The sequence below is a fragment of the Sycon ciliatum genome, chromosome 1 (genome assembly GCF_964019385.1).
Source record: "Sycon ciliatum chromosome 1, ocSycCili1.1, whole genome shotgun sequence".
NCBI classification, from domain to species: domain Eukaryota; kingdom Metazoa; phylum Porifera; class Calcarea; order Leucosolenida; family Sycettidae; genus Sycon; species Sycon ciliatum.
The window spans coordinates 61,481,866-61,496,832 of NC_088643.1; the positions used below are offsets into that span (position 1 = coordinate 61,481,866).

Consider the following 14,967-nt stretch of genomic DNA (forward strand, 5'->3'; position numbering starts at 1 on the left):
TTTCTTGGTTTGAGTAGGAAAGCATAGTGCAGCTATATAGTGCATGCAGTGACAGACAGTGTGTGTTGCTTTTTTGTTGTTGTCGGAGACTGCCGGAGAGGCGCTCCGTTTCGCTATCGATTGTCAGGAAAGCGAAGAGGAGTACATTGTTTCGAGGTGGGCCTTTTGCCGGCACTGCGGCGGATAGATTTCCAGGTCAAAATGGGGTCGCTATTCCGTTCGGAGGAGATGTGCCTTGCGCAGTTGTACTTGCAAACCGACTCGACCTACTATTGCATCGGCGAGCTCGGCGAGTTGGTACGTGACTTGCTAGTTGTCTAGTGTGTGCTCCCACGTCCCGCTGCCTGGCGTGAGCTGTTCTCTCATCCCATTATGTTCTTTCTTGTGTTCTGCTGGTGTTCCTGTGCTTTGCAGGGTCTTGTCCAGTTCAGGGACGTAAGTACATGTACATGACAATTTACTTGTATTGTGAAAATCAGTAATGTTGCTCGCCAGCTTCCGAAATTTACGTAGCATGCTAGGATCCTCCCTTGAAACTACAGAATCTGATGCTGTCAAATATGCCGGCGTCCCGCTCTCTAACTAACTAACTTTTGTACGTCTTCGCTGTCCACTGCTTGTTTTCGCTGCGTAGCTGAACACGAATGTGAATGCCTTCCTGCGCAAGTATGTCAACGAGGTGCGGCGTTGCGACGATCTGGAGCGCATTTTGCGTGAGTAGCTCTGTCGACTGACCTGTAGTATAGTACTACTGGCTGCAGCTGCTAGCAATGCTCACTTGCCTTCCGGTAGCTGCGGGTCATTTCTGCAGCACGTGGTGCAAGGATGACATAGATGTAATTGATGTACATGATAGTGCAGTGTGTTGTAAGTCCAGTTTTCCCCTCACTGTTATCTCCTTATGTCATGATCACATCCACATGTATGTGCATCTGCATTCTGCTATCATAATAATTATGCCGGTCATGTGGCTGCAGGTTGTGGCCAGGTGGTTTGTTGTTTTCAACAACATACCAAAACTATCTGCTTTGTTTTGTGCCAATTTGTAATGTTGTGGACATCGAGATCCGTTGAGACGTCAAGCGGCCATGGGGGCGCTGGCCTTGCAGCCGTGGGCACTGCTAGTCCATTTTTACAGTGTGTTCACGAGCTACAGTGCGTGTACGCGCTAAGGTAGTAAGGGCGCCGGCCCCGGTCATTCCACCGGATTTCAATATCCGGAATAGTAGCTAAACTAACTGCAGTGTGCAGTTACAAGGCTGTATGCTCAGCTGGGTGCAGGTGTGCTTATCCAAAAGTGATTGCTGCTGCTGCACTGTTGGGCTAGACACAATGTTTGCTATTGCCTGTATTGGCCATACAATTCAATACTGTGGAAAGTATCCCGGTAGGCGAGGGAGTTAGATAACCGCTGTGTGAAGGATAGCACACTATTCTACTCCATGGTACATGGTGTTTACTGTGCAAAACTGCTTTCCACCGGCTGCCAAGACAACCGGATGCCTGTAGTTAGGTTGATGACGTAATGTGCTCTTTCAGTGGGAAATGGAAGCAATGTGCCAACCGCAGTGTTTCAGACTTTGATCTGATTGCTGATTTTCGGGAACTGCTTGGCTACTGCACTGGCCGTGTGTTGAATGGATCTAGCTAAGCATTGCATGTGCGAGTACTATCCTGTACAACCTTGGACTTGCATTGTGCTTAGTACATCCCAGACTAGCGTGACTGTGTGCCGAACTGTGTGCATTTGGATGCGAAGGTTTCATGGACAAGGAGCTGGCAAGAGCAAACATCACTGCGCCCGATTCAGAGTCGGTAGCCGATGCTCCGCCACCATCGGAGATGATTGAGCTGGAGGTTAGTACGGCGGTCACCGCCACTGAGAAGAATGGCCAAAGCAAGGGTGGTAGACTGAGAAGAATGACCGGCAAAGCAAGGGTGGTAGTACACAGGACACTGGACTATTGGTTCGGATGGTCAGTTGGGCTGTAGGCAAGTCCTATTAGGAGTGCATGCGTAGGGTACCGGGTAGAAAGCTTAGAAACTGCTAGTACTGTCCCAGATCTGTGTGTGTGTGTGTGTGTGTGTGTGTGTGTGTGTGTGTGTGTGTGTGTATTTGTCGTAGGCGCAGTTCAGCAAGATTGAGAGAGAGCTCGGTGAAATCAACTCTAACCAAGAGCGACTTAGCCGCAATTTGCTGGAGCTGACAGAGCTCAGCCACATCTTACGGCAAACTGCACAATTCTTTGCTGAGGTAAGTCTCAGTATTTTTACTCAACACAGTGGAATAGTGGTGCACACATCTATGTGTGTGTGTGTGTGTGTATGTTTACGCGCACTTATCAGTTTATGCAATTGAGCTATGCTCAAGTGCTGATGCTACCGGCCACTCTACACGATGCGTTTCCGCAGGATCATTGCCAGAATACTCCTGCCTGTCCCTAATGTCCATGGAAATAATAGACATCCTTAGCAAACAACGGTAACGCTATTTTTTTTACGGTACTCGTACCTTGATCACCCAAATAGCGTTGAAGCTGCAGCGTATAAACGTTATGGGGGCTGATTTATCGTTGTGACCAACGGTACGTGTTTTAGCCAAATATTGCATAGTCCGTACGCATTTCACCTTGTATCGCGTATATGGTGACAAAAATGGTTGTACCGCGCGAAATCAAAGCTATTCTCGTGGCAACAGCGTACTAAAAATAGCGTGCATCTTGCTAAAGGTCGAACCAAAATCACGGTATTTTCCCCCTTACGATAATACCGTTACAACATAACGTTTTTTGCTAAGGGTGTCTATTATCCACGCAGTCTACCGAATGTGTGGCCTACACATTGCTGCTGCAGAGCATGGAAACAAAGTTGTGATGTGCTCTTATGTGTTTGATTGATGTGCATGCATGTGCACGCGGGCATGTTTGTGTGTATGTTTGTGTGTATGTTTGTGTGTGCGTGTGTGTGCGTGTGTGTGTGTGTGTGTGTGTGCGCGCGTGTGTGTGTGCGTGTGTATGCGTGTGTGTGTGTGTGTGTGTGTGTGTGTGCGTGTGCATGTGCGTGCGCGTGCCTGCCAACACGCGTGTATGCATGCGTGTTTTGTCTTTTCCTGCCACTAGGCGGAAACAGCAATGTTGCAGAGCACAGACCCTATGAGATCAGATGATGAGGCAGGTCAGTCTGTGTACCGTTGAGTCAAAGGACCTGGCTTGTGTTTCTATAGGTGACTATGATCGGCCCTTGGGAAGTAAACCATCCCTATACCAATTCAAACACTGTATTCTAGCAGTGACATGACATTGAAGCCATATACCAATGCAAACATTGTATTCTGGCACATGCCATGTCATATTGATTCAAAGTGGAACATGGCACTGTTGGGACTGGAAGGAGTGATTGTACATGCACTGGTGCAGTCACAGCCATGAGATTGTCGGTGGAAGTTAGGGTACTAGGCACAATCCTGCTCACACATGCCAGACCTAATCATCATAGTTGCATTAGCCGACCATATGGGGTCCATACGCTGTTTGGGGCGGGAAGGCTGCTCGCCTGGCGGAGCAGTGATGAAGGGAGAGAGAGAGAGAGAGAAACAGAGAGAGAGAGTGAGAGAGAGAGAGAGAGAGAGAGACGGAGAGAGAGCGCGAGAGAGAGCGAGAGAGAGAGAGAGAGAGAGAGAGAGAGAGAGAGAGAGAGAGAGAGAGAGAGAGAGAGAGAGAGAGAGAGAGAGAGAGAGGGAGAGAGATGGAGAAAGAGAAGAGCTCAAGAGAAGGTGAATCTGGCAAATTTTGAATCTCGTGGGAAATGGTGTCACATTCCCTGATGCCGATCGCTCTTTCCAGGCAGCATGTGCCATGGCATCATGTGCATATTCTTGCATATCTGCTATGCGTATTTCAATGGATGTTCACCTATACATGTATTGAATTCTGTTGCAGCAGGCACCGCATACTCGCCTCCAACATGTCTATGGCATTCACACATAACCGTTATTTCATCTGGGCAAGGAGATTTTTTCAAGTCTCTGATGTACACAGGTTGTCTGTTTTCGGTAGTACGTCAGTCAGAAATGCGACTATTTTGGCACAGGGTGTCAAACATGCAGCCAAGTTGCTGTCTATTAATATTGGAAGATGCAGGGTTTATCGGATTCTGTGTCTATCCCCTTGTATTTTGCAGCTCTCCTCGAGGACGTTCGCTCGGCGTCCAGCCAATTGTCGTAAGTAACCTGCTGCTACACACTGGTTGTGAGAGCTGATGTGCGGCAGTTTTATGTGCTAACCTACTATACAGACCACTGTACAGATAGCCGGCATGTGTTGTATCCGCCCCTTGGTTGACATGCGTCCGAAGGACGACCATAGCTGATCAATGCCGATCCTGATCTCCAGTTAGCAACATTCAAGATCATTCTAACTACTTCGAAGTGGGAGGCTACCCACGGTGAGGACGACCGGCTATATTCATAGCTCCCAGTTCGTGTGAATATGAGCACCAAAACTAATCCTCTCCCGTCTGATGATTGCATTCTCTTGGGACTGGGAGTTAACAGATATAGCTGCCAGTCGTCCGGCCACTGTGTTATGCACTATGTATTTTCAAGCACTCGTACTGGAAGGCTGATAGACTGCACTCTTTTGAGGTTAACAGGAGTCTTCCCGGGCCACATTGGTCCTTTACAGATTTGTTGCCGGTGTGATCAATCGTGATCGCATTCCGACATTTGAGCGTCTGCTGTGGCGTGCTTGTCGCGGCAATGTCTTCTTACGCCACCAAGAGATTGATGGAGAGCTGAAGGACCCAGCCACTGTGAGTACCAGTGATGTTTGTTGCCTGTATTTTGAACCAGCTGGGCACTTTAGTTCTCACACTGTGTGTGTGGGGGGGGGGGGCATGTGTATGTATGTGTGTGTGTGGGGGGGGGGGGGGGGGAGGGCATGTGTATGTATGTGTGTGTAGTTAATTTCAGATGCGTTTTTCTTTATTGTACTCGCAATGCTGTGGAATGTGTTGATGATTTGTCTTTGTTTCTGCAGGGAGATGCTATGCAGAAGTGCGTTTTCATCATCTTCTTCCAAGGCAATCAGCTTAGATCTCGTGTGAAGAAGATATGTGATGGGTGAGGGACCAGAACGATTCATTGGACTAGAACCCGAACGAATCATGAACCACTTTGCCGTTTTTGATATGGCTGTCTATTAGGGGCCGGTTTGTGAATGCCTCCTGGTTTCAAGCTGAGCTTTGCTGACCTTAGTTCTGGGTCTTACCACTCTGCTGACTTTCTTTCTACGGTTTTTACAGCTTTCGGGCCACACAATATCCGTGTCCGGAGACTGCGGCTGATCGTCACGAGATGATGCAGGGCGTTAGCACCCGCATTGAAGACTTGACGACTGTGATTGCGCAGACCTTGGAGCACCGGTATCGTGTGCTGCAAGGCATCTCTCTGAACATCAACGTGTGGACAGTCAAGGTGAGGCGGTAGTAGAGTGGTGTTGCTGACACTGCACACTCTAGATACACTGTATTATCAGGTATGATGGCACCTATGATGACATCATGCATGGGCATGGAGGGATATACACATTAGGAAGCCGGGTGTTTTGTAGATTGTAGAGTTTATGCGTAACTGAACCCAGCTTCTATCTGCACCGTATATCTTCAACCAGGGCTCTGCGTTGCAGACATGTAGACCCAGGCAGGAAGCTTACTGGAGTACTGCCTTTTGTAAGGATTAGTTCAACGGGTGACTTACTGATGCATCGCTACATTCCTGTCTTGTCCTGTAGGTTCAGAAGATGAAGGCCATATATCACACGATGAACTTGCTGAGCGTGGATGTGACCCATAGGTGTCTGATCGGCGAGTGCTGGTGTCCGACCGATGATCTGGACGATATCCAGTACGCTCTGAGGCGTGGACAGGTGTGTAAGGGGATGCACGATTGCTTTAGGGGATACACGATAGGTAACCTACATGTGCAGGATTGTGACAGGGAACTGAGGGAAAGCTACACGACTAACTAATGTTCTGTTTTTGTTGTAGCGTGCTACTTTAGAAAGGTGTGCTTGTCGTAGACACCAAACGCATGAAGACCAGTTTGGACGTCGATGACACACACCAGCGAAACAGAGCCAGGCGGCTTTACGACAGTAGCTAGATTAGCTAGGCAACGGTTGTCTTACTTGATGCGAGTGAGGCCTTGGAAGCCAGGTGTAAGCGCGAAATATCTCCAAAGTAATATCAGGTCACGGGACCCATTGCTTGCTTACCGTTGCTTGCCCCGTGCACACAGGAACGCAGTGGCTCTTCTGTGACGCCTGTCCTCAGCGTGATGGCGACCAGTCTGAACCCACCGACCTACAACAAAGTGAACAAATTCACTGGAGGCTTTCAGAACATCATTGATGCCTATGGTATTGCAACGTATCGAGAAGTCAATCCAAGTAAGTGCTCTTTGTGAATCATGTCAGTGACTCTTTGCTCAACATACATTGCACCTGTCCATGTACTGTCGTGGACGTGGAAATCCGGTCGGATGACCGGGGCCGGCGCCCCAAGTGCGTACAGAAAGGTATAGCCCGTTGCATGCTATGAAGTGTCGAACTGAACGCGCCAGACGCCTGCTGTGAGGTGATGTCGTTCACAGCTACTACCGTATGGGTACTCACGGCTACACGGCCAGCGCCCTGGGGCCCGGGCCGCTAGACCACCGACTGGATTTCCATGTTCACAACAGTACTGGCATCAAAGGACATATCCATCAAGCTGGCATGCTGAATATACCCATCAAGCATCAAGCTGGCATGCTGAATATACCCATCAAGCTGGCATGCTGAATATACCCATCAAGCTGGCATGCTGAATATACCCATCAAGCTGGCATGCTGAATATACCCGGCACCCACGGAGCCGGACAGCTATTCAGCATGGTGTTAGAAGGTGCTCGTATGTGTTCAACTCCGGTTCATTAGAGAACCTGCTGATTTCCAAAGTGCGTGCGTGCGCGCGCGCGTGTGTGTGTGTGTTTGTGTGTTATCACTGCGCAATTTTCATTGGCAAGCCCATTTGACTTGTGCTATTGACTTATGGTCATATTACCTCATTTCGCTTTTGACTTTCCTTTCCCGTCCGGCAGTGCTTGAAGTGAGGTGTAACTCGGTGCTGTGTAATGCTTGAAATGAGGTGTAACTCGGTGCTGTGTAATGCTTGAAGTGAGGTGTAACTCGGTGCTGTGTAATGCTTGAAGTGAGGTGTAACTCGGTGCTGTGTAATGCTTGAAGTGAGGTGTAACTTGGTGCTATGTAATGCTTGAAGTGAGGTGTAACTTGGTGCTGTGTAATGCTTGAAGTGAGGTGTAACTCGCCGCTGTGTAATGCTTGTGCAGCTGAATATGCATGCAGTGTGCGTTAGTGTTTGTTCTTTTGTTTGCTTTGATTCCTTTTCCTTTCAGCTACATTCACCGTCATCACTTTCCCGTTTCTGTTTGCCGTCATGTTTGGAGACTGCGGCCATGGTCTGTTGATGTTTCTCTTTGCGCTGTTCATGGTACTGAAGGAGAATGACTTCTCTAAATCTAAATCTCGTGGCGAGGTAATCTATCAAAGATACAATGTCCCTTCGCATATCCTTGTTACTTTTATGGACTTTTCTGCAAGAGAATTCAGAAAGTTTTCATGCCGTTAAAATCCCTGGTAATAGCTTCTTGGAGACCAGTTGAGGAGATGTCTGCCATTCCCTGCAAGCGTTGTTGAGCGGGCAATAATTGAGTGCAGTCAACCTAGCTTATCTGGTTCCCTTGCCAACAGGTGTAACAACTGGTTATAACGTTAGTCGATGTAATGTTGCAGTGAACACCGTGAAGTGCAGTCAACGTGTTTCACACGGTGGCTATCTGACTCACTCGGAGGGTGATACGTGCGTGCAGTAAGCATGGTCCACTCATAGCTGGCTTCATGGGAGTACTTGCTGTGCTGCTTGCTTATGCTTTACAATTTCTGGAATCAGTCTCGAAGATTCATTGTAAGGAAAAATATGTCTCTCTTGTCTCGAAGGAGAAAACTCAAAGAACAAAAGACAGTGAAGCAAACCGCCAGCAAATCAAGCTACCGTACGCTTTCCAACGGCGAAAGGCGATAGTGCGGGAAAACACGAAGATACAAGGAGAAGACTGTAAGCTCAGGTAAATGCGAGAGAGGAGTTGGTGATAATCAAGAATGGAGAAAGGAAGATCAAAGGAGAGAGAGAGATAGTGAGAGAGAGAGAGAGCGAGAGAACGAGGCTGTCTGGCGATCGTATGCAATATCTCACATATGCTGGTTGTGTGCTTCTTCTCCGTTGTGGTATAGATCTTTGGTTCTTTCTTCAGTGGACGCTACATCATCCTGTTGATGGGCCTTTTCTCCATTTACACTGGCCTGGTGTACAACGACTGCTTCTCCAAGTCCTTCAACATCTTTGGCTCGTCTTGGAGTGTCCAGGAGACGTAAGTTCGTCATTTTCAGTATGCTGTAGATGTTAAAATCTGTGTGTGTGTGTGTGTGTGTGGAGGGGGGGGGGGGTGAGGATATGCTGTGGAACTGCGGTGCTCAGAATGGCCAAGATGGTTGAGTAGTACTGAGTCATACTACGGCTCTGGAAATTGCTTGTGGTGTCGTAGCACAATAGCCACCGTGGACGGAATACTGAAAGTAGATGTGAGCTCACTCCCCATGTGACAAGCATTGAAATCCAAGTAGGACACTCTGTAGTATCCAGAATCTGTTATTGATGCCACCTCCCGTGTTTCTTCTTGCCATGTTATGCTATACACATATGTGTGCAGTGATCTGTACACATCAACTGACACTGTGCAGTTGAAACTTGGCAAGGATGGCAATTTCCGAGATCATGAACCCTACCCGTTTGGTCTCGATCCGGTAAGTGTATCATTGCCCCTGGGAAGTGAGGGCATAGTACAAGCGGAGGCATTTGCCTTCATGTGAACGAACGGGGAGAATATTTCTCGTTTCAAAACAAATATCGTGGTCTGTGCACCTGGCAAGTGTTTCCATTGCTGCGAGCTGAGTTACCTAACAGTTAGTTGTATTGGCGGAAGGCGTGGGAAGGTAATGATTAAAGTCTCTATACTAGCTTAGTTAACTGAAACACAATACCCCCGTGTGCTGGGTGAAAAGAGCCATCATACCTCATTATCCAATGCTGAGACAGCCAGTGGCAGTTAGACTTATGCATCGCAACTCTCATCGGTATGTTCTGATCAATGGTGTATCACCAACTTGGTTTCTGCCGGCACGCACAGATCTGGCAGGTGGCCAGCAACAAGCTGACGTTCACCAACTCCTACAAGATGAAAATGTCCGTCATCCTCGGTGTCATTCAGATGATGTTCGGTATCGTCCTGAGCCTATTCAATCATCTGTGAGTAGAGACCTCTGTGTGTTAAAACATTGCTTCAACAACTTTCCAATCAAACTCTATACCGGCGTTGCTGTTATCCAGTAGTCAAGTCTATGAACTGCTGACAAGGTGCCACTAGCGCTGACTGTTGACTTCAATTTGGACTGTGTAATATCTCACTCACATACCTATGGCATAGAGCAACCACTGACACCCTGTGCTGTTGTGGCTGCATGCACCACAACCACCATTGACGACACTTCCTTTGGCGCTTTTGTGATACTTTTTTTTAGCTTATTAAGTAAAGTGTGAATTTACTACCGCCCTCCAGTTAGCTGTGGAGGTTGGGCGGATAGCGGATGGGTGGAATTCAGCCGCAAATCCTGTTGTGGCTTAGGGTTTTTCTGGTTAAATCCTATCCCCACAGGTATTTCCGTCGCTACATCAACATATTTGGCTCTTTCATACCCGAGGTAAACATATTTACGTAGTGGTGACTACCATTCTATAATGACTGGGCATGCCTCCAAGCTTTCTGGTGTGTGTGCGTGTGTGTGTGCATATGCATTTGTGTATGCGGGCACAATGGCACCGTTATGCAATGACATGGATAGATTGCTGTATAGCGATAAACATTATGCGATGTGTGCAGTTACAGCAAGTTATAGAAACGAAAAAGGACCAAGGAACTACAAGTTACACTATAGTGTCCACTAACACCACCAGTTACTAAACAATCAGCGCATGCGATGACATTGCACGACACTGACCGACGGTACCGACGTTACAGCAAGATTGCACTATATGTTATTCCAGTGAATTGTGTACTTTGTCTCCTCCAATAACGATAACATTGCCACGTCGATGTATGGCCTGCACCCTAAGCTTGCACTAATGTTTTCCCCTCCTCGCCTCTCGCTTCCCCTTGTGTCCAGGCTACCTGTTTTGGACCACCAGTTGCCTGATGATCGTGAATAATGTGAAACTCGGAGTTGCGATCGTGAATTCGTCTTTCTTTCTCTCTACTGTCCGTATCTCCTCCGATATGCAGGTCCTCTTTCTTGGTTGTATATTCGGTTACCTGGTCTTCATGATCTTCTTCAAATGGCTGTTTGTCACTACGGAGACTCTTGCTGGTGATGGAGGGGTGAGTAATTAGTTGCCTCTGTGGAACGTGAAGCCGTGCATAACGTTAGTAAGAACACTAGTGCCTGTTTCATCGCAACTGCTGCAACTGCTGCAGCTCAGTGATACAGATCGAACCATCATATTATTATAGCTTATGTGTAGAGGAAGAAGAGTGATTGTGGAAGTGTGAGTCCAGTGTAATTGTTGGTAAGTGCCCGTCACTGGAAAACACCTGCCCACGCCAAAACCCATGCAACATCTCGTACACCAGTTGAAAGCACCGCCCGCTGTTATCTGGTCTACTGGTATGACAAAGTGTGCACGTATCGGACATAGCATCTTTTCCGAAGAAGGACATTTCCTGCACGCCAGGATCGATGCTTAGCAGCGATGGTATGGTACTGTGGTGAATGAACCGTGAAACTGTATATTTGGATTGGTAGATCCCCCGGCACCAGCTTAAGCGCACACAGAAAGTCGTCATTTCTTTGTTGGTGACTGACCAGTTTCATCTTTGTAAAGAATCATCAGAGGCTTGCGCTTAAGCTTGTGTCGGGGATCTACCAATCCAAATATATTGTTGAATTAGGAGTGTAAAGATTCTACCCAAGCGGATGACCATCAGAGGTCACCACCTAACTTCAAGCCGATGGTCACCAGAGTGTCTCTTCGTTCCATTTCTCTAAGAACTCACAAGCTCCAACACAGCCATTTGCGCAAATAGTCAAATATAGAATCTCAACACTTGTACCATACAGCAGCACCTTTTCACCCTTGAGATGGGCAATGGCTGAAACATTTATGGAAGTGAAACCGTTTTGAAGCAAAGAAGGTACATACACATAGTTTGATTGTTCTCTAAAGAGACTTCTTCCTAGTCTTGTGCTCAGTTTCGTAGTAAGTTCCGGGTTGTTGCTAGTCTTGTGCTCAGTTTCATAGTAATTAACAGGCTGTTGCTAGTCTTGCTTCGTAGTGCCTGTCAGAAATACTTGTAAGAGCATTTGGCAGCTGGTGGTTTTTTTTAGGGGCTGGCTATAAGTTCTAAGTCACGGTAGTTATTGTATGCCATGTGTATCCTGTCCAGGCACCTAGCTTGCTCATCATGTTGATCAACATGTTCCTGAGCTTTGGCAGGGTCAATCCTGAAGAGCAATTCTATTCTGGACAGGTCAGTGCTGCCGAGTATTCGTCCATGGTTCCTTTTTTTTGTTGTGTGCTCATCATTGGAGTCGCAGCATGTGACTTTTGTTTACGGGAGTTCTACCCACACCACAATCTCCTTATATGCGGTAGAGAATTGAATTGACCATGCTGCAAAGAGTGAAGTGAACGATGTTATCGGTGTTGTCTAACGCAGAAATGGGCTCTGAACCTTTTATTTTAGTCGTGATGTTTCGAACGCATAGTTTGGAGCTGTACTGTATTGGAAGGTGTCAAGAAATTCCGCAAACTGGCTGACATAGGTGTTCATATGAACTACTGTAGGGTCGCGTATAAAAGCATGACCTGTATAGAAGCATGACTCGAATAGAAGCCGATTTTTCGAAGCGCACCGTGACACAGAAGCACAATTTGAATAGAAGCCGCTCTCTGCAAAGTACATGTGCAAGTACATGTGTGCCAGTGTGCACTGCGCAGTGTAGACTGATGATGTTGACATAGAGGCATGTCTTGAATAGAAGCATAACTTGAATAAAAGCATGGTTTGAACCCCGGCTTATACGGCCGTAAGCACCTGCTTTTATACACGACATTACGGCATATATGGAGGAACACACACCCAGTGTAAATGCAGGTTTCACTTGATGGAGAGCAAATCATTTTGAGATTAATTTTAGGCTCAGAACGATATTGGTTGGAGCCCAATTCAAATTTTGGAGAATGCGGCTCTTCGGATTTCTTCACTTTCGCCCAGAGTCTGTAACCGTCAGTATGTACACATGCAGTTTTGCGACCTTATTTGCCATGAGCTGCCCGTCACGGTGTTGCTTGTACACAAGTACACAGTTTCAGGTTTTAGTAGTGTGTTGCTACTCGCATTGCCGCCTACGTGCGCTCTTGTGTGTTTCTCACATGCTCTGCTGCCAGGCTGCTGTTCAATCGACGCTAGTGGTCATCGCGGTTCTCGCCGTGCCATGGATGCTGCTGACCAAGCCAGCGTTTGCGAAGATAATGGCTCGCCTTAGTGCCACACGGGTGAGGATGTGATTGACAGAACATAGTGTTCTGCATGTACCTGTGTACCTATGGGCCCCAACGGAGGAAACATTGCAACACTGATCCTGTGTATCTCTTATTAAAAAAGTTCTCATGTCCCTTGACAGTCGAGCTCAGTTTTCATCCAGCCCAAGCCTGCTGATGATTAAGGTTGTTGCTGTGCAACAGTGGGTCATACTCGGCCTGTTACCCTAGATGGACCGTGGAGCCCACTGAGCACCTTCTGTCACAATGTGACCAGCAGCCAGCAGTAGTGCTGCCGGTACATGTAGTTGAGTGAGAACATGCATAGCACTATGTACGGAGGTATGCAGAGAGAAGAGCCACGAAAATGTCCCACTGAAGGCAAGACACTTTCTCTGTTTTTTTTATTGAAAACCAAAAGGAGTTCGGGGACAGTTTTGGCCACGATTTCATCAGTGTAATATTCTCCTCAAATTTCTGTGGATGTGTAGATATCTCTGTAATGTTCCTGAGTGAACATCAAGTTAGTTCCCGCACTCCATAGATCAACTTCACTCCACAAGTCCCAGACAACAACTAAAGTTTATTTACATAGAACAACGAAAGATAAAGATGCACAACCAGGATCCATAAATGTACACAGTACGGGAATGCATATCGGTAACCGATCCCGGAACGGATCGGGTACAACAACGGGACCACAACATCTCCCTTTTTATGTTCGAAGAGAGAGAGGTTACAGAGGTAACAGCTCGAAGAATATTTAGTCATATACATACAGAGGAGATAGGGTAGAGACACACAAATACTACATGCAGTTCACGATCATCAGCGTCAGCGACTGGAGTGATCATAGCATGAGCAATGACTAATGCGTTTACAGGTCGAGTCTGTTCAGCGGCCGGGATGGACGTGCTGATCGGCGCAAGGTAGGTTGGAACTCGACATCAGCGGATGGAGGTTCTGCAGGTGTAGTGACATTCAACTGCGGTGTTGGTGTTGGTTGCACATCAGGTAGCAACTTGACGTGGCGACGGTTGCGGCGGTACTCGGACAGGTTGTCGGTCGTGACAATATAGGATCTGTCGGAGACGCGGTCTGCAATCACGGCTTCGGAAGCGAGATCTTGCACCCAGACTCGGTCGCCTTGGGTCAATGGTGGCAGAGATTGTGCTCGGTGTGACGAGTCGTACGTCTCACTCTGTCGGTCTTTCTGCCTCACCTCGAACTTCCTTAGCTTGGAAATATCAGGCCAACTTGGAGCGAGGGATTCCGCTGTACATGGGAGGTGTGTGCGTAGACGACGACCAAACAGGAGCTCGGCTGGCGAGTAGCCATTTGCGAGGGGTGTTGACCTGTAACTGAGTAGGGCATTGTTGAGGCTGTTGTTGGTCTTCAGGAGACGCTTGAATGTTCGAACTGCTCGCTCAGCTTCACCGTTGCTCTGTGGGTAGTGCGGGCTACTGGTGCGGTGGGTGAGCTGCATTTGGGCTGTGAATGCGGCGAATTCAGCACTTGCGAACTGTGGACCGTTGTCCGACACAAGAGCTTGAGGGATGCCATGGATGGCGAACAGCTCGTGGAGTTCCTTGATGACGGCTCCAGAGGTAGTCTTCCGTAGCGGGATGGCGTGAATGTACCTGGAGAAGTAGTCGACAGCAATGAGGTACTCCTGACCGTCATGTTGGCAGAGGTCGACTCCTATTCTCTCCCATGGCAAAGAGGGAAACACAGTTGGAGACAGAGGCTCTGGCGGCTGAAAACGATGCTTGGTGCAGGTCAGGCAGTTCTGCACGCATTCTGAAATGGCACGTGTGATACCTGGCCACCAGACGGAGGATTTCGCACGGGCCAGGCACTTGGTTATGCCTTGGTGGCCGTCATGCAAAGTGGCAAGTGTAGCTTTGCGCTCGGATGCCGGGACTACGATCCGAAATCCGTGGTACAGTAGACCGTCGTGAACTGAGAGCGAGCCACGTTCGTTGCGGTAGGCTTCCAGGTCTGCGTTGACCTTGGTCGGCCAGCCATGGAGGGTATGCTGGATTACTTGTTGCAGGACTGGATCGTCAGCAGTGGCTGTAACGAGAGCGTGTTGCTTGGTAGGACTGCATAGAGACGACAGGACAGCGGCGATGGTGGCTTCCGAGTCACTGTGTAGGTCGGATTCGGTTGCTGGCGTGTCAGGAAGAGGAGCTCTGGACAGCGTGTCGGCGAGAACCATGTTCTTGCCAGGCACGTACTCCGCCTGTACATCGTAGC

General features: G+C 48.1%; 1 protein-coding gene across 2 annotated transcripts in view; it reads left to right on the forward strand.

The window, feature by feature from the left end:
• The window catches only part of LOC135804727 (V-type proton ATPase 116 kDa subunit a 1-like), a 25,446-nt gene continuing 10,479 nt past the window's right edge, over positions 1-14,967 (forward strand). For both annotated transcript variants that reach the window (XM_065318670.1, XM_065318671.1), the window contains exons 1-20: positions 1-297; positions 415-435; positions 635-713; positions 1,760-1,857; positions 2,126-2,254; positions 3,120-3,174; positions 4,180-4,219; positions 4,683-4,809; positions 5,037-5,119; positions 5,302-5,473; positions 5,790-5,924; positions 6,296-6,446; positions 7,454-7,593; positions 8,349-8,485; positions 8,825-8,918; positions 9,302-9,420; positions 9,827-9,872; positions 10,451-10,546; positions 11,612-11,695; positions 12,616-12,723. In XM_065318670.1, the coding sequence (XP_065174742.1) occupies positions 202-297; positions 415-435; positions 635-713; positions 1,760-1,857; positions 2,126-2,254; positions 3,120-3,174; positions 4,180-4,219; positions 4,683-4,809; positions 5,037-5,119; positions 5,302-5,473; positions 5,790-5,924; positions 6,296-6,446; positions 7,454-7,593; positions 8,349-8,485; positions 8,825-8,918; positions 9,302-9,420; positions 9,827-9,872; positions 10,451-10,546; positions 11,612-11,695; positions 12,616-12,723 (2,010 nt within the window). In that variant the 5' untranslated portion in view covers positions 1-201. The remainder of the gene's footprint in view (positions 298-414; positions 436-634; positions 714-1,759; positions 1,858-2,125; positions 2,255-3,119; positions 3,175-4,179; positions 4,220-4,682; positions 4,810-5,036; positions 5,120-5,301; positions 5,474-5,789; positions 5,925-6,295; positions 6,447-7,453; positions 7,594-8,348; positions 8,486-8,824; positions 8,919-9,301; positions 9,421-9,826; positions 9,873-10,450; positions 10,547-11,611; positions 11,696-12,615; positions 12,724-14,967) is intronic.